We start from the raw sequence: 25,344 nt of genomic DNA on the forward strand, positions 1-25,344 counted from the left end.
GTTGTCCTCAGGGCTGACTAGGCTCTAGTCACCTAGGGAATCTGTTTGTCTATGCAGATTCTTAGGGCTGCCTGAAATTTAGACTTGTGGTTGCTGACATTTTCATTTAGGTGGGAACAGGGTGGGGGTGTGTATGTTCATTTTAAATTCTGCAGGCAACACAGTCCTAGTGACCTGCAGCCTCTGCCTATAGTGGAAGGACTGGCTTCTAGGACTCTGGAGGCAGGAGTTGGTGTGGAGAGGATGGATCTGTGTGATCGCCACTCTCATCTACAGCAAGACCAAGAGGGCTGCATCCTCACAGATTGTCTGCATCTCTAACACCATGAATTCATGAGAGTTCAAAGACCTGGGTAGGGCTTTGCACAGTGCTGTTAATAGCCATTGTTTTACTGAGCTCTGGCTGCTGTTGTTTTTCTAATGGGATGGGTTATTTTATTTTTATTTTTTTATTAATCCTCACCCAAGGATATTTTTCCATTGATCTTTTTTTTTCTTTTTAAGATATATATATTTTTTAAAAAATATATATTTTATTGATTTTTTACAGAGAGGAAGGGAGAGAGAGAGTTAGAAACATCGATGAGAGAGAATCATCGATCAGCTGCCTCCTGCACATCTCCCACTGGGGATATGCCCGCAACCCAGGTACATGCCCTTGACCGGAATCGAACCTGGGACCTCTCAGTCCGCAGGCCGACGCTCTATCCACTGAGCCAAACCGGTTTCGGCTAAGATATATTTTTATTGATTTTTTTACAGAGAGGAAGGGAGAGGGATAGAGAGTTAGAAACATCGATGAGAGAGAAACATCGATCATCTGCCTCCTGCACACCCCTGCTGGGGATGTGCCCGCAACCAAGGTACATGCCCAAGGTACATGCCCTTGACTGCAATCGAACATGGGACCCTTGAGTCCGCAGGCCAACGCTCTAGCCACTGAGCCAAACCAGTCAGGGCTCCATTGATCTTTTGAGAGAAAGTAGAAGAGAGAGGGAAAGATAGAAACATCAATGTGCTCACATCGATTGGTTGCCTCCTCCCCCCCCCCCCCCACCAGGACCCGGGCCAGGGAAGGAGCCTGCAACCAAGGGATGTGCCCTTGACTGGAATCGAACCTGGGACCACTTGGTCCATAGGCTGACACTCTATGCACTGAGCCAAACCAGCTAGGATGAGCTCTCTTTTTTTTTTTTTAAATATATTTTTATTGATTTTTTACAGAGAGGAAGGGAGAGAGATAGTTAGAAACATGGATGAGAGAGAAACACCGATCAGCTGCCTCCTGCACATCTCCCACTGGGGATGCGCCCGCAACCAAGGTACATGCCCTTGACTGGAATCAAACCTGGGACCTTTCAGTCCGCAGGCCTACGCTCTATCCACTGAGCCAAATCGGTTACGGCGTAGGATGAGCTCTGACTCTTAATACAAGAGAGGTCATTGGTATGAGTGCTCAGAGGAAGCAAAACATTCTTGAGAATTTACTGTGTATAACACCTTGTGCCAAGTCCTTTTCATGGATTATCTCAATAAGATTTCACAACAGCCCCAAGTAGGTGCTATAATGGCCTTTCTACTAATGAGACTGAGCCACAGAGATGTTGAGTAACTTGCCCAAGGTCGCACAGCTAATGTGAACAAATGTGTGACTTTCTGTTCAGAGACCTAGGAGGGCGGCAGTGGGAGGGGGAGAAGCAGATTGTTGAGGGAGGGCTTAGGTAGAGGAAAGGTCCCAATAGCCCATCAGGCGCCCCAAACCCTTCAGCGCTGTGGATAGCTCTTCAGGAGGCATGGGATTTGCCCCAGAAAAATGCCCTGGAAGGATTCTCCCAAGGTGTGGGTTGGAGGGGATCTGGGTAAGGTTCCCGGACAGCCCGAGGCTGCTCCAATGGGGCGGGGCCCCCCGCAGGGCTGGGCGGGGCTGTGTTGCCTTCTGGAGTTGCTGCCCGCGGCCACAGTCCAGGCGTGAGCGGCGGGAGAGCGCACAGTGCTGGAGGGAGTGCAGCCGCCACCGCGGCAGCACAGGGGACGGCCCCGCCGCCGCCGGTACTCCTAGCCCTCCGCCGCTCCGGCCACCCGACCAGCTGAGAGACCAGCCATGTCTCTCAGCGGAGCCTCTGAACGCAGCGTCCCGGCTACCAAGATTGAGATTACCGTGTCCTGCCGGTGAGCTGGCCAGCTGGAGAGGGCGTAGGCACTGCCCAGCCCCAACCGGCTCCGGGGCTGGGGCGGACAGGGGCTAGACCCGGGGGGAAGAAGCATCTGGAGCAGGAAAATCGTGGATGCAGACTCCCTGTTAGGGGAGGGGGTTTCCTTGAACAGTCCCACCCGCAAAAAATGGGCTCACTTAGCCTGCGGGTTCAAGGGATGGGTCTCGGGGATCCAGTAGATTCTGGGCCCCAGGAGGACAAAGTTCGGGGGCTAACCCTCATTCCTGGGGACACCGTGGACACGGACCTGTCCAGCCCGCAGGAAAGCGGTCCTTGGGCTGAGATTTCCGGTGCTGTCCAGGGTGCTAACAACGCGGACCCAGGCTGGATATAGAAATGAGGAAGGGAGGTGCGATTTGAGCCCCATGCCTCCCCCGGGTGCCCAACTCAGGGCCGAGTAGAGGCGGTGGGCTTCAGAATGACCCCCCCTCTATCCGTCTGTCTGTCGCTTTCTCTAGGAACCTGCTGGACCTCGACACCTTCTCCAAGTCCGACCCCAGTAGGCGGCACCAGGGCGGGGTGGAGGGCAACTCGGTGTGCGGGCGCGACTGAGGAGCGGGGAGGGGGTGCAGACTGACCTGACGTCCTTCTCTCCCCGCCCCCACTCCCGCCTGCAGTGGTGGTGCTTTACACGCAGAGCCGGGCCAGCCAGGAGTGGAGGGAGGTGAGTCCGCGAGTCCTCTTTCAGCCCAGAGCTGCCCCCGGGAATCAAACCCCACCCCACTTTTCAGGCTCCACGCTGACTCTGAGCACCCCACCCCCTATCCAGTTCGGACGGACCGAGGTGATCGACAACACGCTGAACCCAGACTTCGTGCGCAAATTCGTCCTTGACTATTTCTTTGAAGAAAAGCAAAACCTGCGCTTCGATGTGTGAGCCCCGCCCAGAATTCTGGCTTGGACCGCCCCCCGACCTGAAATTCTGGCTGGCTACACCCCCACTTGGCATCCCGGGCTAGTTCCTTCCCAAGGCCCAGTTCGGTCCCGCTTAGAAGAGGGGGGTCCACTCTAATCTTAACTCCGCCCCACGTCGGCTTCGCCCTGCCCTTAGGTCACATCCAATCCAGTTCACTCCCCGAGCCCACAACTCTGCCCACAACTCTGCTCCCTAATTTGGCTCCACCTGCGTCTAGGTCCCGCCCCCCAACCCCCACCCCCGCCCCCGCCCACAGCAGGCCCTGATTTGGCCTCGCACAGGTCTGACCCTCTGCGACTCCGACTCCTACCCCAAAGGAGATCCCGGTTTAATTCTGACCGCAGTTTTAACCAGCACTTGAAACTCGACCCCCTTTCCAGGCTCTCCCCTACCGGCCCCGCCCGACGCTGCTCCTACTCTTTCCAGGTACAACGTCGACTCCAAAACCAACATCTCCAAACCGGTGAGCGAGCGTCCCCTCGCGGTCTGGGCACACGTGCGTCGCTCAGGGTGAAACGACCCTCTTTGGAACCCTCCTACCTCTTAACCCCGACTCTACCTTCTCTGGTCCGAACCCACCCTTCCCGGCCCTTCTCCGCTTCCTGCCTCGGCTTCCCACCTGTGCCTCCTACTCACGGCTCGTCTTTCTTCTCGGCCGCTGCTGGGTCCTGTAGAAGGTGAGGCTGAACCCGGCTGGGCGGAGTGGGGAGGGTGGAGGTGAGGGGTGGGATGGCAACATGGAGAACAGCTTAAAATGACCGGGCCAAGAAGGGGAGCTTGCTTAGGGAACACCCCCGCCCCCCACCCCCCGCCGCCCGCCCCCGCCCCCCACCCCCCGCCGCCCGCCCCCGCCCCCCACCCCCCGCCGCCCGCCCCCGCCCCCTGCTCTTTTAAAGCACCGGCTGGGCGGTGGTTCTTGCTATGTCCCGCCGCCTTGAAACACCCTGGTCGTTGTGGCTGGTCTGGTGTGGCCTCTTCTCCAGGGCTGGGCTGGGACTCTGCACCCCCAGCCTCTCCAGGCCTCGCTGACTCCGTGTCCCTGTGCAGGATTTCCTGGGACAAGCGTTCCTGGCCCTGGGAGAGGTGATTGGAGGCCAGGGTAGCCGCGTAGAGCGACCCCTCACGTAAGCAGAACTGGAAGGAGTGAGGGGGAAAGGGTGGGTGCCTCCAAATTCTCCTCCCAAAGATCCTGCTGACCTGGTCGTAGTCGAAGCTGGGATTCCCCCTGGTCAAGAGCCTTCAGTGGTTGGCATCACCCTCGCGGGGGAAGCTCTAATCTCCAGGATTGTGTTAAAGTCCACCTCAGGCCTGGCATGTCCTCTCTCTCCTCACTGGTTTTCTAAGTCTTTTCAACCTATAAGGTCCACTTCCAAGCTCTTCTCTCCCATGAGGTTTCCACTCACTACGTCAAGTCCTCTGGAATTTCCATTATGTTCTAAATATTTATTAGCATGTTTCATATGCCATTCCCCGTGCTAGATACCAGGGATATATCCATTTCACAAATATTACTGGGCATATACTCTGTCAGCCACTGTTTAAGGGGCTTAGGCTGTAATGTGGACAGAACAAAGGTTCCTGCCCTTGGGGAGCTTATACTAAGGAGTGGGGGTGAGACCTACAAAATAGACATAATAAGTAAATTACATAACATATTAGACAGTAAGTGCCATGGTAAAAAGCTAAGTAGAGCAGAAATAGGGGGATTGAAACAAAATGGTTCAGTGGGCCTCTTGGAGAGGTAACTTTGGAGCAATGACCTGAAGGAAGGAGGGGAGTGAGCCATGCAGATGTCTGGAGGAGGAATGTTCCAGGCAGAGGAAACTGCCAGTGCAAAAGCCTGATATGTTCAAAGAGCAGCAAGAAGCCAGTGTGGCTGGAGCCAGGGGAGCAAGGGGAAAGGAGGAAGTGATGTGGGAGAGTTACCTGTGAGGACCTTATAGCCATTGTAAGGATTTTAGCTTTTGCTCTGAGTTGGAAGTCACTGGAGAGTTCTAAGCAGAGAAGTGACATAATATGACAATGCTTTCAAAGTATGATGCTGGCTGCTGGGTTTAGAATAGATCTTGGTACAACAAAGGTAGAAGCAAGGAGTCAACTGGAAGGCTATTATAGTAGTCCAGGGAGGTAGCAGTGAAGGAGGGGAGAAGTGGTCAGATTCTGGATATACTGTGAAGGTGGAGCCAACAGTTTCTTGACAGATTGAATATGGATGTCAGAGGAAAAGAGGAGTCAAGGATGACACCAAAGCCTTTGACTTGAACAACAGGATGGACCGAGTTGTCATACACTGAGATGGTTAAAAAATAAAGTCAGGGAGAAGTAAGTTGGTGGGGAATTCTATCAGAAGTTCAGTCTGACTTGTTGAATTTCATAATTTTTATTAGACTTTCGAATGGAGATGTCAAGTAGACAATAAGATACATGAGTCTTGCCCTAGCTGGTTTTGCTCAATGGATAGAGCATTGGCTTTTCGACTGAAAGGTTCCAGGTTCGATTCCAGTCAAGGGCACATGCCCGGGTTGCCGGGTTGCGAGCTTGATCCCCAGTAGGGGGTGTGCAGTAGGCAGCCAATCAATGATTATCATTGATGTTTCTCCCTCTCCCTTCCTCTCTGAAAACAATAATAAAATTTTTTTTAAAAAGATACATGAGTCTTAGATGCTCTTTAAGGCCATAAGACTAGATAAGTGGAGAGAGAGAGGGTCAAAGACTGAGACTCCATGAGAGGGAACCAGAAAAGGAGACGAAGAAGAAGCATTAGGTGGTGTCCGGGAAGCAAAGTGAAGGCTGGGGCCAAGGAGGAAAGTGACTACCGTGTCAGAAACTCCTGCATGCTAAGTGAGGTGGGAATTAGGAACTTGCCAATGGGCTTAGCAAGACAGAGGTCACCGGTGACTCTGACAAGCATAGTTTTGAAGGAGAGAGAGTTGGAGAAATTTAGAAAAGAATGAAGAGAAGGGAGTCAAGGAATCTTTCAATGGGCTTTGCTGCAAAGAATAGAAGAGAAAAGGAGGGGTGGCTAGAGAGGAAAAGTGAGGTCAAGAATAGTTTTGTGCCTGGCCGGTGTGGCTCTGTGGTGAGCATCAACCCATGAACCAAGAGATCACTGGTTCGATTCCTGGTTAGGGCACATGCCCCACTTGCGGTGTGCAGGAAGCAGCTGATCAATGATGTTTTCTTCTCATCGATGTTTCTATCTCTCTATCCCTCTCCTTTCTTCTCTCTCTAAAAATCAATTTTGTAAAAAAAGAATAGTTTTGTAATTTTTTAACATGAGAAAAATTATACCACATTTGTATGTTAAAGGGAAAGACCCAGTGGAAACTGAAGTAATAAAATGAGGGGGAAATTGCTGGAGTGATGCCCTGTGTAGGTAGGCAAGAAGATGGGAATGTAGCACACAGTGGAGGGGTGAATAGACACATGCATAGTCATTTATAGCATTGGTAGGAAGATGGTTGTGTGGGTGAAGATACCGGAGGCAGAGGAGATGTGGTGGGTCTGTGGACATTCTCTTCTGGTTGCTTCAGTCTTGTCAGTGAAATAGGAAACAAGGTCATTGGCTGAGAGTGAGGATGGGAGAGGAGGCTTTTTGGGTTTGAGGAGAGTAAAGAAGGAGTGAAACGGCCACCTAGCAGAACTGAAGAGTAAAGGATCTTGGGACCTGTAGTCTGACTATAGACGGGCCCCCTTGAGGTTTGTGGTCATGCATTTATAATGAGACTAGCTGGCCAGTGTTGTTCAGTGATTGAGCATTGACCTATGAACCAGGAGATCACCGTTCAATTCCTGGTCAGGGCACATGCCCGAGTTGTGGGCTTGCTACCCAGTAGGGGGTGTGCAGGAGGCAGCTAATCGATGATTCTCTCTCATCATTGATGTTTCTATCTCTATCCTTCTCCCTTCCTCTCTGAAATCAATAAAAACATATTTTAAATATATATATAATAAAATAAGACCAATTAGAGCCCTGACTGGGATATCTCAGTTGATTACAGCAGCATCCCAATATGCCAAGGTTGTGGGTTTGATCCCAGTCAGGGCACATACAAGAATCAACCAATGCATGCATAAATAAATAGAAGAACAAGTCGATGTTTCTCTCTCTCTCAAATAAATAAATAAATTTTAAAATGAGATCAGTTAGCATGATTATATGTTTTCCTCTGGTCATATCAGTTGTATCGGTGCAGTATGGGTTGGGCAGAGAATTGGGTTTAACTAGAACAGTGGTTTCAACAAATAAGTATATTAAAGTGAGAAAAGGACAAGGGAAAAGGGTAGGATGCAAGGTAGTGACTATTATAATCACTGACTGGAATTTACACTGGGTGAGGAGGTGAGAGAGAACATCAAGAAGGTGAAAAGCGCCCTAACCGGTTTGGCTCAGTGGATAGAGCGTCGGCCTGCGGACTCAAGGGTCCCAGGTTCGATTCCAGTCAAGGGCATGTGCCTTGGTTGCGGGCACATACCCAGTGAGAAGTATGCAGGAGGCAACTGATTGATGTTTCTCTCTCATTGATGTTTCTAGCTCTCTATCCCTCTCCCTTTCTCTGTAAAAAAAAAAAAATCAATAAAATGTATTTAAAAAAAAAAAAAGAAGAAGAAGGTGAAAAGCAGTGAGAAGGCAGTGGGATCAGTGACTTTGTCCTGGATGTGCAGGTGAAGAATCCCTGTACTCATCACACTTGTCTTTTTAAAGTATAAAAGGTCAAAGATCGAAGAAGCCAAATAAATGGTTCAAAATTCTCATTTTAAAAATGGGAAAAATCACATAGCAAGTTGGTGCCAGGACTTGAATTCGGAACACTTCTGACCTAGCTTTCCTCTCCCATATTGGGATCCTTTTGAGGATCAGGGTTCATAGGTCCATGTAAACAAGGTTCCTGACTGTTTGGAGACCCAATGCAAGTTGGAGATAGATGTCCTGGTATGCAACCTTCATGCACATGGGTTAGGAGAGGGTAAGGCTTCCCTTGTCTTTTTTTGTTGTTGTTAATCCATTGATTTCTAAAGAGAGTGAAAGGGAGGGAGAGGGAGAGAGAGACATATCAATCGGTTGCCTCCTTCAGTACCCGACCTACCGGTGCTGGGGATCTAACCTACAACTGAGGTACAAATGCCCTTGCCTGGGAAATGAACCTACGACCCTTCGGCTGTGCACAGTCCGAAGCTCTAACCACTTGGAAACACCGGCCAGGGCGTCCCTTGTCTTTTTTTAAAAAAATATATTTTACTGATTCTTCACACAGAGGAAGGGAGAGGGACAGAGAGCCAGAAACATCGATGGGAGAGGAACATCGATCAGCTGTCTCCCGCACACCCCCCACAGGGGAAGTGCCCGCAACCAAGGTACATGCCCTCGACCAGAATCGAACCTGGGACCCCTCAGTCCGCAGGCTGACGCTCTATCCACTGAGCCAAACCGGTTAGGGATTTTTTTTTTAATATGTTTTTATTTATTTTAGAGAGAGGGGAAAGGAGAGGGATAGAGAGATGGAAATATCGATGAGAGAGAAACATCATCGATCTGCTGCTTCCTGCATGCCCTCAACTGGGATTGGTGCCCGGCAACCGGGCCTGTGCCCTGACTGGGAATCGAACCAGTGACCTCTTGCTTCATGGGTCACGGCTCAACTACTGAGCCATGCTGGCCAGGCTTCACTTGTCTTTTATATTTCACTCTTCACAGTCTTTGGAAAGCACAGCATCTTTGATCTGACAAATAGGCCCTTTACCCCAGGTTTGGATAGAAATTCCAGGACTTTTAAATCCTATGTCTTTCTCATTATACCATTATGAGATGCCCACCTAGGTTATATTAGCCCCAAACAAGACTATAGACCCCTCCCCAGTCAAAGTTAAGCCCTTCCCCACTAGGAGCCACTCAGGACAGAAGGGGACACACTCAGGGGACTGTCAGTAAATAGAAAAATGAATCCCTTGGCCCACCCACCCAATCCCAGATTGGCCACCCCAATCCTTGTTGCCTACTCTCCCCCCTCACAAAGAGGCTTTTTCTGCTTCCAGGGGTGTACCAGGAAAGAAGTGTGGGACCATATTGCTGACCGCAGAAGAGCTTAGCAATTGCCGGGTTAGTAAGGGCCACATGCTAGACCCAGAAGGCTTGCTTCTCTCCCCAAACTCCCTTTAGTGGACTGTCTGAGGCTATGGGACATTCGAGGTCAACGGCCCAACTTCATCCCTAGGACATTGCTACCATGCAGCTGTGTGCAAACAAGCTGGACAAGAAGGACTTCTTTGGGAAATCAGACCCCTTCCTTGTGTTCTACAGGAGCAATGAGGATGGCACGTGAGTCACTACTCTCCAGTGGCACCCAGCCTCTCCCGCTGTGACCATGGGCCCATTAGGGTTCTTAGGTTGGGCATCATAGGCTCCACCAGGACCTGAGTCCAGAATTCATTCAAGGAAGCACACAACATGTGCTTAACAAGTGGGAGAATCCCCAAAATCTCTAAGAGTATCAGGCCTTCTCTCTGGGCTCAGTCCTACCCAAAGGCAAGTTTTAATCTCTTGCTCCTCTCCAGGTTCACCATCTGCCACAAGACAGAGGTTGTGAAAAACACACTGAACCCTGTGTGGCAACCCTTCAGCATCCCAGTGCGGGCACTGTGCAACGGAGACTATGACAGGTCTGCTTCAGCATCCGCTAGGGAGTAAGAGGACAACGGCGTGAGAGTGGGGCCCCAGAATGATGTCAGAGAGTCATAATAGTGTTAGAGGATCCTGCTCAGTGAGACAGTTTTGGGCATGGAGATGATTGGATGGAGAAGCAAATGGATAGCCACATGGATGGATAAGTGAATGGATGGATGGATGGATGGATGGATGGATGGATGGATGGTTGGGCAAATGAACAAATGAGTGAGAAGATACATGGGGGGATCGTCAGATGTATGTATGTAGACTGGTGAATTGATGGGTGGGAATATGGATGGGTGTTATAAGAGGATTGATGGATGGGTAGAAGGGGAGATATATGAATGGGTAAGTAGACTGATGGCTGGATTAGTGGATGGACAGATTATGTATAGATGAGTAAATGGATAAATAGATGGATGGCTATATGAGAGATTGGTGGGGTGGATCTCTCATTGGTGGACTAGAGAGGCAGAGGGATGATTGGAAAAGCAGGAGGATAAATAAATGGAGTGATAGGTATATTGATGGGTGGACAGATGAATGGATAGTAGATGGATGGATAAATTAGTTGATGGATGAGTATAAAACAGATGGACAGGCTGACCATATAAACTAATAAATGGGCAGTATGAAGATAGGTGGGTGGAAAGATGGATGGGCACAGACATGGTTATAGATGAATGGAATATCGGATGAACAGATATCAGATGGTCAGATGTTTGGTTGGAGAGATGAATGGACAGGCAGATGGATGCTTGCATGCATCAGTGAGTCAGTGAATGGCTGCATGTATAGTTAGATGGATGGACAAAGATAGGAATTAATATGTAATTGGATTGGCGAATATATGGGTAAATGGGTGGCTAGATGGATAGATAGATGGTTGAATGGACTGCCACACAGATAGATGGACATATGGGGGTGACTTAGGCATAGCAGTTAAGAACAAGGTCTTTGGAACCAGGATGTCTGAGTTTAATCTCAGCTCAGTTATGATCCTTAGTCAAGCTACTATTTTGTTTTGTTTTTGTACTTCAGCTTCCTTATCCAAAAAGTAAGAATAATAGTACTTACTTTATAAGGTGGTTGATAAATGAGACAATCTGTGAAAGTTCTGGGAACAATGCTTGGAATATAGTAGGACGTGGTAAAGAATAGCAATAGTGGTACAAAGAGCAGCAGTAGTAATAGTAGTACTGGTAGTGGCAGTAGATAGTTGGGTATTGTGCATGGATTGATGAATGAATAGATAGAATAGATGGACAAATGGGAGGAACGTTGATGGAAGGACTGATGGGTAGATGGGAAGATAATTTGTGTATGGTAAAGGTGGGGGTGTCTCTAAGATTTGTCATACACATCCAGCCTATCTTTATCTTTTGCATTTCAGAACAGTGAAGATCGATGTGTATGACTGGGACCGGGATGGAAGGTAGAACTGCCTTCTCCTGTTCTTAACCCAAACAGTTCCCTATAATGTGTAGTACCTTCACTAGAACCCCCAAAGTGGCTTTGGGAACCAGGAAGGGTGATGATAGATACCAAGACCTTGGGTACAACTGATCCCCTCAGTTGTCTCTCTAGCACACGGTCTCTTCCCTTCTCTTCCCCTTAGCTTGGCCATTCTTCTGGCCCTAGCACCAGTGCCCTAGGCTCAAGTAGAGTAAGAGGATAGTGAGAATAAAAGTCTGTTTTTAGGCCTGGTTCCAAGCCAGCAGCAGCTGCTACTCACCCACCCCTGGCCTCATTGCAGCCATGACTTCATTGGTGAGTTCACCACCAGCTACCGGGAGCTGAGCAAGGCCCAGAACCAGTTTACAGTATATGAGGTGAGAACTCCAGCCCTGCCCAGGTTGCCCAGGTCATCCCTCATCCCAGTGTGATCAGTCTGTAGTTCCCTCCCTCGGTTTCCCACCATCACTGTTATCTTCCTCACTTAGGTACTTAACCCTCGGAAGAAATGTAAGAAGAAGAAATATGTCAACTCGGGAACTGTGAGTGCTCCCTGGAGCTTTGACCTTCCCTGGATCCTTCTGTGTCTATCTCCATTGACATAGCATGTTGGGGGTACCAAAAGGCTGTAGGTACACATTACTTGGATTAGTAATGTTAGGCACAAAGTGGCACCATTAAGTTTTTTCTCTTTTTTTCTCAACTGTGGAAAATTTTTGATCTTTACTCTTTTTGTAGAATATATTTTTTAAAAATCTAAATTGTATTTCCCAATTTAATATACCTTTGGAAATCCAAATATGTTTCTGACAGCTTCCTCTTTTTGCCCTTTCCGAAATTGGAGAAGGTGGGTCAGGGTGTGGCAGGGGTGGCATCATGGGTCTCTTTCCCTTCTGCCACGCCAACTGCCCTTTCCAAAGTAGCAGGGCTGCCTTTTCTATCCCACAGGTGACACTGCTCTCTTTCTCTGTGGACTCTGAATTCACTTTTGTGGATTACATCAAAGGAGGGTGAGTTACAGGCTAAGCTTTGGACTAAACAAGTTCCTCCCAGTTCTGAGCCTCAGTTTTTTTATTTATGAATTGTCAGGGTCCAATGAGATCATGAAAACAAACTTTAAAACACGTGGCATACTATAAAGCACTCTGTAAAACGCATAGTGTTCTCGAGGCTTCATCCCTGGCTCTCAGACTCCCTTGAAGTCATGGCTTAAATGAGGCCACGGATGAGCAGCACCTGGTGCTGGCTTAGAGCCAGTCCTAAGATTCCAGACCAGTGCTCTTCAAAGGTGGCCCCAGTAATCTGACTGGGACCTATACAAAGTTATGTCTAGGCAAGAGGGGAGAGGTCAAGAGAGAGGGCAAGCCCAAGCAGACTATAGGGACATTCTGCTTGGTTCAGTGGAGGCAGGCAGACCTGAGAAAGGTACTTTGCTTCTCTGATCCTTGCTTTTCTCCTATGTAAAATGGAGATGTTAATTACTACTTTCAGGCTATAGTAAGGGTTAAGTTAAATGACACGTAATACACTTTTCATACAGTAGGCATTTAATTCTGCTACCCAAAGTGTGCTCCATGGACCAGCAGCATCTGCATCACTTGGAAGTTTGTTAAAATATAGAATCTCAGGTTCCAATCAGAAAATCCAGAATAGAATATATATTTTAATATGATCCCCAGGTGGTTCATATGCACACTAGTGTTTGAGAAATCCTGGTATAATAAGTATTGGTCCCTCACTTCTCAATCCATCTATTTCCCTGACAGGACCCAGCTGAACTTCACAGTAGCCATTGACTTCACAGCTTCTAATGGTGAGGCATGGTTTGGGGAATGGGATGTGGAGGAAGTCCTTAGGATTGGTCTGGATTCCAAGCTAGGGATAAGAGTTCATGTACCCAGTAAGCCGAGGCTTGAGGCAACGCCCAGCGAGGCTGGTATTGGGCAGAAATGTTGGGGAGAGATTATTGGGCATAAGGGTGAGCAGAGGGTATAGGAAAATAAGTGTGTGAATGGATCAGGAAAGTTGAAAGGACAGATAGTTCAAGAGGTGGATGAGTAAATGAATGAATGGTAGAGAATAGGGGTATAAGGACAGATGGATAGAGGAATGGGTGGTGAGTGATGACTGGTTGGATAGACAGATGAACAGAGAGGGTAGATGTGTTCGTAAGAACAATAGGATGCATGGATGAGTGTGTGGGTGGGTAAATGGACAGATGTTTAAATTAGGAGCAACAATGGGTAAGTAGATGGGGAATGAATGAGTGGACAGGTGGATGGATCCATATGAGGATAGGCAAGTGAATAAATGGAATGGATGGTTGGACAGATGAATATGGCTGTATGGATGGATGGAAAAGAAATGGCAGGTGGACAAGTGGATGGATGGATGGATGGATGGATGGATGGATGGATGGATGGATAGTTGGATAAGAGAATGAAAAGGAAGATGGATATAGGTAGATAGATGGATTTATGCTAGTGGGTGAGTGAATGTGTGGATAGGTAGATAAATTGATGGATAAATGTAAGGGTTGGTGGGTGGACAGATGGACAAATGAATATATGGATGATTGGATAAAATAATAAGGGAATACATGGGTAAAGGGTGGATGAATGGATAGATGTATGGATGCATACCAGGATAGGCAGATGAATAGATGCATGAGAAAGGTGACTATAAGGCTGGGGCTCCTGTGTCCCTACAGGGAATCCCCTGCAGCCAACCTCCCTGCACTACATGAGTCCCTACCAGCTCAGCGCCTATGCCATGGCCCTCAAGGCAGTGGGAGAAATCATCCAGGACTATGACAGTGACAAGCTCTTCCCAGCCTACGGCTTTGGGGCCAAGCTGCCCCCAGAGGGACGGATCTCCCATCAGTTCCCCCTGGTATGGTATGGGCCAGAGCCTACACTCCATGCCCTGGCATCTGGTCCACCCAAGTTGACAAATTTCTTCTATTTACATTTCTTCTAAGGGTCATGGACCTGCAGAGGAGCAGGAAGCTATGATAGGGGAGAAGAGCAGGGAGGGGGAGCAGGGCTGGAGTTTGGTGGGCGGGGCATGAAAAGAGAGTGATGATAAAACGAAGGAGTGAGCTTGGATCAGAGCACTACTGGGTGTACCCTGCATGGGCCCAGCCCAGCAGGGCATCTTCCCTGACAGAACAACAATGATGAGGACCCCAACTGTGCGGGCATTGAGGGTGTGCTGGAGAGCTACTTCCAGAGCCTGCGCACAGTGCAGCTCTACGGGCCCACCTATTTTGCTCCTGTCATCAACCAGGTGGCCAGGTAAGATAACTTGATGGAGTCTGAGGAGAACAAGGGGACCCAGACAGGGGACTGACTTCCCAAGGATAGTTAGAACCATTCTTAGTGAACTTGGGCTTTGTGGGGAGGGTGAAAGTTTGTGTTAGCCAGCCCTTGGTATAAAGAGGTTATAAATGCCTTATTCTGGGTCAGAGAGGGTATCAGCAAACTACCCCAGCCCCACTCCCTGGGAACAACTGAAACATCAAGTCTGGGGGAGAGAAAGGCCTATAGCAAACAGTTAAGTTACAAGCTTTGGCATCAGATCTGGGAGTGATCCTGTTTCCACCACTCACTATGTGACTTATGCAATTTAGCCTCTCTAAGCCTCCATTATGGGTGTAATAATGGATAACAATAGCCCCTTCTTTATAGAGTTATTGAGAGGTTGCAATTAGATAACAATGTAAGAATTATTAGCACAGCCCTGACCGGTTTGGCTCAGTGGATAGAGTGTCGGCCTGCAGACTGAAGGGTCCCAGGTTCGATTCTGGACAAGGGCATGTACCTTGGTTGCGGGCACATCCCCAGTGGGGGTGTGCAGGAGGCAGCTAATTGATGTTTCTCTCTCATCGATGTTTCTAGCTCTCTATTCCTCTCCCTTCCTCTCTGTAAAAAATCAACAAAATATATTTTTTTTAAAAAAGAATTATTAGTACAAAGCCCTGGCTGGGTAGCTCAGTTGGTTAGAGCGTCATGCCAATACTCCAAGGTTGCAGGTTCAATTCCCGATCAGGGTACATACAAGAAGCAACCAATGAATGCATAATCATAAATTTAAAAAATTTCAATGATGGTAAAAAAAAAAAAAGATAAAATAATTATTAGTACAGTGTCTGACCATAGTAAGATAGTAAGTGCTCAATAAAAAACAGATTAAAAAACATAAGAGTGCCCTAGCTGGTTTGGCTTAGTGGATGGAGTGTTGGCCTGCGGACTGAAGGGTCCTGGGTTCGATTCCAGTCAGGGGCACATGTTGCAGGCTTGTTCCCCTGTGGGGGGCATGCAGGAGGCAGCCGATCGATGGTTCTCTCTCACCATTGATGTTTCTATCTCTCTCTCCCTCTCCCTTCCTCTTTGAAATCAATAAAAATATATTTTAAAAAATAAATTAATAAAAAATATAAGAGTATGCCCTGGCTGGTTTGGCTCAGTGCTTAGAGTATCCGCCCATGGACCGAAGGGTCGTGGGTTTGATTCCTGGGACGTACCTGGGTTGCAGGTTCATTCATTTCCCTGCCTGGTTCGGGCACATATGGGAAGCAACCAATTGATGTTTCTCTCTCACATCCATGTCTCTCTCTCTAAAATCAATAAAAACATATCCTCAGGTAAGGATTTAAAAAAACAAACAAAAATATGAGTAACCCCAATTTTTTAAACAGACTTTAAATATGTTTTTATTGATTTTTTAGAGAGAGAAGAAGGGAGAGGGAGAGGGAGAAGGAGAAAGATAGAAACATCAATGATAGAGAAACATTGATTGGCTGCTTCCTGCATGCCCCTACTGGGGATCTAGCCTGCTACCTGGGCGTATGCTGACAGGGAATCAAACCAGCAACCTCTTGGTGCATGGGTCGATGCTCAACCACAGAGCCACACAGGCCAGGCAGTAACTCCAAATTTTCAGAATAAAAATAAACAAAATAAAGTCCAGATCACATATCAAATTATTTTGTAAACGCAAATTAAAAAATGACAGAACTAAAACTAAACATGTATCAATAAACACAAGTTGGATAAGCTCACCTACTAAAGGAAAAATACTCTCTGATTAAATTTAAAAATAAGTCATACTAAATGTTGAATAGAAGAGACCCAACTAAAACTAAGTACCTCAGAAAGCTTGAAAGTAAAAATATGAAATAAAGAAACAAAACTGGCCCTGGCTGGTTTGGCTCAATGGATAGAGTGTTGGCCTGGGAACTAAGGGGTCCTGGGTTCAATTCCGGTCAGGGGCCCATGCCTGGGTTGCAGGCTTGATCCCCAGTGGGAGGTGTTCAGGAGGCAACCAATCAATGATTCTCTCTCATCATTGATGTTTCTATCTCTCTCTCCCTCTCCCGTCCTCTCTGAAATCAATAAAATATATATTATAAAAAAAAAGAAACAAAACTAATAAAAGTGGAAGGATTTCAGGGAGATTTATATGTCCATAGACTTCCTTTTTCCCTAGTAAAAATTTATTTTTTAATTCATAATAAGGATGATAGTAACATAACACATAACATTGCTATAGAAAATTTCAAGAATGGAGAAGTAAGAAATCACCCAGAATACTGCCCAACATATATATATGTATTTTGACAGTCTTTTCCTTATGCATCCATAATTGCAGTCAGATTACATATAATATTTCACTACTGATTTTTTTCACTTAATAGTAGAGCCTGAGCATATTCTTTAGTTGTTATTAAACAGACTTCTTAAATGTTATCTTGGACAAGGTCACTCATTCATTCATTCATTCATTCATTTAATAAACATTAAGAAGTCCTAACCGGTTTGGCTCAGTGGATAGAGTCGGCCCACAGACTGAAGGGTCCCAGGTTTGATTCTGGTCAAGGACACCTACCTCGGTTGTGGGTTTGATCCCTGGCCCTGGTCAGGCTGCGTGCAGAGGCAACCAATTGATGTGTCTCTCTCACATCAATTTTTCTCTCTCTCTATCTCTCCCCCTCCCTTCCACTCTCTCTAAAAATCAATGGAAAAATATGCTCGGGTGAGAATGAACAAATAAATAGATAAACATTAAGAAAAGGAGCAATGTAACATGAATGTGGAGTCAGACTCGCTCATACACACACTCTACCTCTTATAGCTGTAAGACGCTGGGCAAGGCTCTTAACCTCCCTGTGTCTGTTTCCTCAGTTGTACAATGGTGATAACAATATCCATATCACAGGGTTGTGAAGACTAACTAAGTTAACATCTGTCAAGCACTTAGAACAGTGCCTGCCACATCATAAGTACTATAGATGTTAGCTATTACTGTTACTATTATTATAGTTATTACTATTCAGAGGGCATCAGCTGTGAGCTCAGTTCTCTGCTGAGGCACTGGAGACTCACAGATGAATCAGATTTAATCTCTGCCCTTGGGAGTTCCCACCGTGGTGCAAGAGACAGAAATATAAATAAATCATTACCTTCTGTAGGCTAGAGCTTCCCAGACTTTTCCAGCAAGTCGCCTGTCAGCAAAGGCAAGTGACTGCTTCCCCCAGGGGAATCTGGGGGCACAGCTGAAAGCAGCCAGACTGAAAATGTCTTTGAAGTCCCCATATTTTATCTTAAAAATTCATACACATTTTACATTCTTCTCACACTCTGTCCATGTTTGCTTTAATTTAGAAAAAAAATGTTTTAAGTGTACATAGAGTCATCTAGCTTTATCCACATGATCATACAGTACAATGGATGGGACATGTATTCTGTTGCCTTGGGTCCCCCTAGGCACACAAACTGGTACCCAAATGGGTGTGAGAACAGCCCATTTCAGTGGGCGATATCCTAGAAGGCAGAGGGAGAGGAGGGGAGGGTATAACCTAGTCTGAGAAATGCAAGGCAGCCTTCTCATGAAGGGGGCTGCCACTCTGGGTCTAGAGGCAAGTAGAACTTTATCAGCGAATGGAGTAGAGTAGGTCTGACAGAAGGACCACATGTGAAAAGCACAGAGGTGTGCAGGGGCAAGCTCAGGAAGAGTGAACAGTATACTAGGGTCTGAATGTGCCATGTATGTGGGATGGAGGAGTATCCAAAGAACAGCCTGGGAATGGAGAGAGGGCATCAAGAGCTCAGGCTTTAGGCTCAGTTGGTCAAGCATGGAGTTGGACCATGGCCTCACCATCCCTTGGGGATGCTACTTAATGTCTCTGAACTTCAATTCTCTCATTTAAAAAATAGGAATAAAAATGTGCCTACCTTATAGAATGATTATAAGGATTAAATTACAAGTGTGCAGCTAAGGGTGTTTTTTAAAATATATTTTTATTGAAGGGAGAGGGAAAGAGAGATAGAAACATCAATGATGGAGAAAGAATCATTGACTGGCTGCCTCCTACACGGCTCCTACTGGGGGGCGAGCCTGCAACCCTCACATATGCCCTGACCAGGAATTGAACTGTGACCTCCTGGTTCATAGGTCGACACTCAACCACTGAACCATGATGGCCAGGCTGCACCTATGATTTTAATGATCATAGATGACTCTTCATTTTTTACCATCCAGTAGCCAAGTGGGGCACAGACTGGCCTCCCCAGCCAGTCACCCATCTCAGAGGTCTAAATGGCCTTGGTAATGCCAGGTATCTACAGAGATGTACCTCCCAAGCCCCCAAACCATTCCATGCCTCCCATTGCCCCTGGCTCACAAATCCCTTCATGTGTGGGCCTTCACCCACTGTGCCAGCCTCATCTCTCTCCTGTAGTCCTACGTATGCCACTAGAACAGATATCTTGGTTTGCACATGCAAACCCTCTCTCTGGAACACTTTTCCTTTTACCTTCCCTCCCTCCTCCCACTCCTCTCTTCTACCTCGGCAACATCTTCATCTGGCTAACTTGTACTCATTTTTGTCTTAGGTTAGATGTTATGTCCTCAAAGCCCTAACCTCAATGTATCATAATGGTGTAAGCATTCATCTCCCCAGGTCAATATCCTATCCTCTGCTGCATGCTTAGCACTGAGCTTGGAGCCTGACACACAGCCAGTGTGCAATGGTATTTGTAAAATCAGTGACAGGAAATGGTACCAGTCCAGGCCTATGAAGAGGCTGTGGCCAGAATTCAGAAAAGGGAACAGGGGCTGCTAAGGAAGATTATAACCCGATTAGGCACTGGGCAAACTGAGCCATAGCTATTTGAATTCTCCACCATGCTTTCCTCTGGTTTTTAGATATTAGGCTTAAATACCAGCACAGTCCAATAGAACTTTCTGTGATGATAGAAATGTTCTGTAACTGTGATGTCCAATGTGGTCACATATGGACACTGAACACTTGAAACATAGGGTGAATAAGGAACTAAATGTTTAATTCTATTTAACTTAATTCACTTACATTTCAATAGCCATATGTGGCTAGGAGTACTTTAATGGACAGTGTAGTTCCATCCTTTCCAGCATACACGGGGCTTGAGAATGGCTCTACTATGGCCTTTGTGCTCTCTCAAGACCTTGTTTTTCGAATGTGTAAGATAAGGGGACTGGACTCAATTACTTCTGAAGTCCTTTTCACATGGAAAAATCTTGGATTCAAAGATTAATGGTCAGAGGAGAAAAAGGAGTTCTGAGAACAGCAGTTATACTGACCGGGGACCCAGCAGCCCAGGAAATGGGCTATGTTCAGCAGAGGGGAGAAGGGAGTGAGGTGAAACAGGTGAGATGAGTGAAGAAAGGAGGCCTTCAGCCTTTGGTCATGCTCTTGTGTAAATACCAAAATCTTCCCAGGGGCAACAAAGTCCTGTGTGGTCTGGCTCCTGTCCCACCTCAGCCACATGGTCCCGTCTGTTTCCTTCACTTTCTAGGCTCCAGACAGGGTGGGCTTCCTTCAGTCCCATCACAGGACCTTTGTCCGTGCTATTCCTTCTACCTGGACTGATGCCCCCTTCATTTAACCTCTGCTTCGTTCTCAAACATTGTTTCCTTAAATAAGCCTTCGCTGATTTGGACTATGCCAGGAATCCCTACTATACACCCTCACAGCAGCGTCCTTTTCTAACACAGCACTCATAATAAGTGTAATTTTATACCTATTTCAGTGATTCTTGAATCAATATCTGCCTCGCATTGAGAGGGCTGGGATAGACTTGTTTTTTCTCGTGGTGTACCTTCAGTGCCTAACACAGAACCTACCATATTATGTGCTCCACAAATGTTACGGGCAGACAGTGGCAGGCATTCAGGTCTGGGGAAGGAGCATGAGCTTCAGAAGCCCCAATCCTTGCCTGGCACTTACACGCTGCCTGTGGAAGCTCTAGGAGTGGGGTGTTCTCATTGGTCTCTCTGGGCTTTCAGCTGGATTCTGTTCTTGGCCTCTCACCCAGGGCTGCAGCCAAAATCTCTGATGGTTCCCAGTACTATGTTCTGCTCATCATCACCGATGGAGTCATCTCTGACATGACACAGACCAAGGAAGCCATTGTCAGTGTGAGTCTGAGGAGGAGGACTTGGCAGGGAGGGGTCACTGTTAATAATTGTGAAGGGACTGAGATTTTAATTTAATATTTATTAAATTAAGTAATACTTGTCAAGAGGTTTAAAGCTAACAATTTAGCCTGCCAGTTTCATGAATGCTAGCAAAAGACACAAGACTTGTGGAACAGGGACAAAGAACTCTGTTATTCCCAGCAATAGCAGTAGCTCGAGTATCAGCATTTTCTCTTATTCTCTAAGCCCCAATTCCCACAAGATGATGTTAAGAGGGCCAGATGACACCTGCATCCAGTCAGCTGCATTATAGAACAGAAACCCTGGGCTTAGGAAACCCCTATGTTTTATGATGGGCAGTAATGTTTGGAAGACAGGCCTGGGTGCCTAGTTTCTCTACTTTGTTCCAGTGTGAGACATTTTATTATACTGGGCATTAAACAAAGGTGCCCTTGGCTCTAAAGAAAGACACTGTATCTTTAACATGCAGACATCCTTGCAAAAATAGTCTGGAACAAAGGAAATCAGTGCCTCTACTTGCAAGATGTGCAGAAATATAACACATGCACAAAAAATTGCTCTCAACAGTCACCTCCCTTATTATGGCTACTGACCCCAGACATTCATCCTCTTTCCCTCACAGGCCTCCTCACTGCCCATGTCTATCATTATTGTTGGTGTGGGACCAGCCATGTTTGAGGGTGAGTAGGATGGGGGTTGTCCCTGAGTGGGACCAATAATTGGGAAAAATAAAGGAGAAACTGGGCACCCAGGCCTGCCCCTCCACAAAAAATACGATGGATGCCTGTGTTGGACCTTGGCCAAGTCACAGACCTTTTCTGAACCTGTTTCCTCATCATAACCAAGGCTGTTGATCTGAATACTTCCCTCTTGGGTTTCCTGGGAGGATGGAATGTGTGGAAAGGCATAATAATAATAATGCCATAGCAATGCCTAATAATTGTAGGACTTTGACAATCATAAGGCATTCTCATGATGACTCTGAAGGGGAGCTAAGACGGAAGGGGCCACATGGGTTGGTTGGTGTGGGAGAGGTCAATCAGCTGAGGGGTGTCTTTTTTACAGCAATGGAAGAGTTGGATGGTGATGATGTACGTGTATCCTCTAGGGGCCGCTATGCTGAGCGAGACATCGTTCAGGTAGACCTGACCAGGGAGAGGAAGTCATGGAGCTGAAAGGCATGATGGGAAGGAGAGACTAAGTTGGCAGCCATTCTTTCTTCTGCCTTCTTAATCACCCACCTTTCACCCCTCACTCTTTTAGCCCTCCTGCTTTCACTGAACAAAATCTTGGTGAGAAACAGGCAGGTTGCTATAGCCATTATGGATCCATGGTGTAGATCCCCAAAGCCTCTGCCTTCTGATGGAGGCAGCCAATAATAATCACACAGCCGAATATCTCATTCGGTTGTGATAAGTGCTCCAGAGGAACAGCAAATGCCACTGTGAGAGTCTATAACAAGGACCTGTCTTAGGTAGGGTAGTCAGGGAAGGCTTCTTTGAGGAAATTACATTTGAGCTGAAACCTATAAGCATTACAGGCAGAGGAACAGCATGAAAGAAGGCCCTGAGGCTCAGAAGAATTGGTCCAATCATGGAAAAGGCAAGAAACCAGGGTAACAGGATCACAGTGAGTAAGAGAAAGGGGAAGCCAAGGCTATGCCGATCATGGTGAAGATTTGGGGTTTTGTTCTTTAAAAATAGGAAAGCTCTTGAATGATTTTATATAGGGAAGTGAGATGGTCAGACTTCCATTTTAAGAGGACCTCTGCTTCATGGAGAGTGGACTGTAGCAGGGCGAGAGAGAAGGGCGGTAGACCCATTAGTGAAGAAGCCTTTAAGAAGTAGAGGGAAGGCAATAGGGCTCTGGATGGGAATACAGTGGGGCCTTGACTTACGAGTTTAATTCGTTCCGAGACCGAGCTCGTTAAGGAGCTCATTAACTCAAATTACTCTGTCAACTCAATGCAAAAAATCGGCCGAGAGACAGCTGGTATCTCAAAAAACTCCTTAGTCAGGACACTCGTAAGTCGAGGCCCCACTGTAGAAGCAGTGAAGATAGAAGCAGGTTCAAACGATTATTTAAGAAAACGTTTACAACAGCTGACTATTTGATTAAATGGTGATGGTGAGTGAGTGGGGCTTCAGGATGATTCTCAGTTTTCTAGCTTGAGCAACTGGGTAATAGTCCCATTAACTGGGAAGGGAAAGCTGAAGGAGGAGCAGATTTGGCAGAAAGGATTAGAATTCAGTTGTGAACACATTGGATTTGAGGTATCTAAGACAACTGAATGGAGATATGATACAAGCAATTAAATACGTGGTTCTGAACATTTAAGAAGGGGCTAGGGATGAATATATAAATTTGGGAGTCATCAGGGAACAGTTTTTAAAGTGACGGGAGTGTATAAAATCACCTAGGAAGAGACTTGAGAGAGAAGGGACCAGGTTTAGAGATTAGCTAGAACTCAGAGGAATGGGGGGAGAGGGAAACTTATCCAGAAAGGCAGGAGAAAATCCAGCAATGTGGTGTGTCAAGAGTGGGATGTGTCCAGGAAGATCATAATCAAATGTAATGGAGAGAGAAGTGAAATGAGGACTGACAATTACTACCCATTGGACTGATTTGGGAACATGGGGCTATTGACAACAGTACCAAAAGCAGTTTCGGTAGATTGTGTGAAGTCAAACCGGAGTGAGTTGAGGATGAATAGAAGGTGAAAAAAAAAATGGGTGGAAAGAAAGCAATATCCCCCAGGTTAGACGGATATTTGGAAAGAGATGTTAGGGGTCAAAGAGGAAGCCTTTCTACTGCCCCTCTTCCCCACTCCCCTCCCTTGGCCACCACTCACACCTGATTGTCTGTGCCTGTCCTAGTTCGTCCCATTCCGAGACTATGTCGACCGATCAGGGAACCATGTGCTGAGCATGGCCCGACTAGCCAAGGATGTGCTGGCGGAGATCCCGGAGCAGCTGCTGTCCTATATGCGCACCAGGGACATCCAGCCTCGCCCCCCACCGCCTCCCAACCCCAGTCCGACTCCAGCCCCAGAGTAGCCCTAAGGAGCCTATTTATCCAATGCCTGCAATCTGCCCACCTGCCCACCCACCCACTGCTTCTGCTGAAAGCCAGAGGCACCTAGAGCCCTGGAACCCATTGGGAGGCCAGTTTGGAGGATCAGTGCTGGCTGGTCAAGTCCTCCACTCCCTCACCCACAGAAGGGCCTTGCACTGTCACCACCTCCCTGCCTTCATGCCAATAATAAAGCTGATAATAATAATTACTCTACCTCTGTCTCATGGGTCTTGGGGAGGGAGATTAGGGGACCCAGGGCCTTGGCACCGCACCAAAAGGAGGGAACAAAGATTGCTTCAGCTAGGGTTTATTCCCATCTGAATACACAATCATCCAATCATTTCTTCAGACATTCCTGAAACACTTTCAGAAGGGATAAAACTGTGTATATGTTTTTGCTGACAGAGGAGACAGGCCATAGCGTTCATCAGACTATTTTTTAAAAAATATATTTCTTTATTGATTTTTAAAAATATTATATATTTTATTGATTTTTTACAGAGAGGAAGGGAGAGGGATAGAGTTAGAAACATGGATGAGAGAGAAACATCGATCAGCTGCCTCCTGCACACCTCCTTTTGGGGATGTGCCTGCAACCAAGGTACATGCACTTGACCGGAATCGAACCTGGGACCTTTCAGTCCGCAGGCTGACGCTCTATCCACTGAGCCAAACCGGTTAGGGCCTTTATTAATTTTTTTAAATTTTGTTTTATTGCTTAAAATATTACAAAGAGTAGTACATATGTCTCCTCTTTTTTTCTTCCCCTTGACCTTCCCCCAGCCTCCCCTACCCCCCAGTGTCTTGTGTTCGTTGGTTATGCTTATATGCATGCATACAAGTCCTTTGGTTGATCTCTCACCCCCCTCCCCTACAACCCTCCCCGGCCTTCCTGCTGTAGTTTGGCAGTCTGTTCGATGCTGCTCTGCCTCTGTATCTATTTTTGTTCATCAGTTTATAATGGTCTTTATTATCCATAAATGAGTGAGATCATGTGGTATTTTTCTTTCATTGACTGGCTTATTTCACTTAGCATAATGTCTTTATTGATTTTTAAGAGAGGAAGGGAGAAGGAGAGAGAGATAGAAACATCAGTGATGAGAGAGGATCACTGATTGGCTGCCTTCTGCACGGCCCCTACTGGGGATGGAGCCCACAACCGAGGCATGTGCCCTTGGCCTGAATCAAACCTGGGACCCTTCAGTTCGCAGACTGACGCTCTATCCACTGAGCCAAACTGGCCAGGGCTCATCAGACTCTTTAAGGGGTTCCTAAATTCAAAAGAGATCAGAATTTTTTGTTTGTTTGTTTGTTTTGTTAATCCTCACCCACGGATATTTTTTCCATTGATTTTTAGAGAGAGTGGAAGGGAGGGGGAGAGACAGAGAAAAACATCCATGTGAAAGAGATACACTGACTGGTTGCCTCCCACACACACTCCAAACCAGGGCTAGGGGTTGAGCCTGCAACCTATGTACCTGCCCTTGATCAGACTAGAACCCAGGACCCTTCAGTACTCCGACCGTTGCTCTAATCACTGA

The 25,344-nt window shown here is 46.9% G+C and overlaps 1 protein-coding gene across 12 annotated transcripts; it reads left to right on the plus strand.

Annotated features, from left to right (window-relative positions):
* The first annotated feature begins 1,959 nt into the window (after positions 1 to 1,959).
* Positions 1,960 to 24,015, plus strand: CPNE9 (copine family member 9). 12 transcript variants are annotated; one of them, XM_081105764.1, is made up of 20 exons: positions 1,960 to 2,169; positions 2,672 to 2,712; positions 2,831 to 2,877; positions 2,983 to 3,086; positions 3,556 to 3,806; positions 4,177 to 4,253; positions 9,163 to 9,226; positions 9,342 to 9,445; positions 9,682 to 9,786; positions 11,187 to 11,228; positions 11,495 to 11,625; positions 11,737 to 11,790; positions 12,197 to 12,258; positions 13,015 to 13,061; positions 13,959 to 14,140; positions 14,417 to 14,544; positions 20,605 to 20,707; positions 21,351 to 21,408; positions 21,794 to 21,867; positions 23,605 to 24,015. In XM_081105764.1, the coding sequence occupies exons 10-20, from the start codon at positions 11,201 to 11,203 to the stop codon at positions 23,782 to 23,784; spliced, it is 1,047 nt and encodes a 348-aa protein (XP_080961890.1). In that variant the 5' UTR covers positions 1,960 to 2,169; positions 2,672 to 2,712; positions 2,831 to 2,877; positions 2,983 to 3,086; positions 3,556 to 3,806; positions 4,177 to 4,253; positions 9,163 to 9,226; positions 9,342 to 9,445; positions 9,682 to 9,786; positions 11,187 to 11,200; the 3' UTR covers positions 23,785 to 24,015. The 12 variants fall into 12 exon arrangements, with proteins under 12 accessions (XP_080961890.1, XP_080961898.1, XP_080961893.1 ...); XM_081105767.1 differs by having other exon boundaries at positions 1,965 to 2,169; positions 9,682 to 9,810; positions 11,550 to 11,625; XM_081105769.1 differs by having other exon boundaries at positions 1,965 to 2,169; positions 11,550 to 11,625.
* Positions 24,016 to 25,344: the final 1,329 nt, after the last annotated feature.

This window comes from Myotis nattereri (genome assembly GCF_964212035.1).
Source record: "Myotis nattereri genome assembly, chromosome: 14".
Taxonomy (NCBI): Eukaryota; Metazoa; Chordata; class Mammalia; order Chiroptera; family Vespertilionidae; genus Myotis; species Myotis nattereri.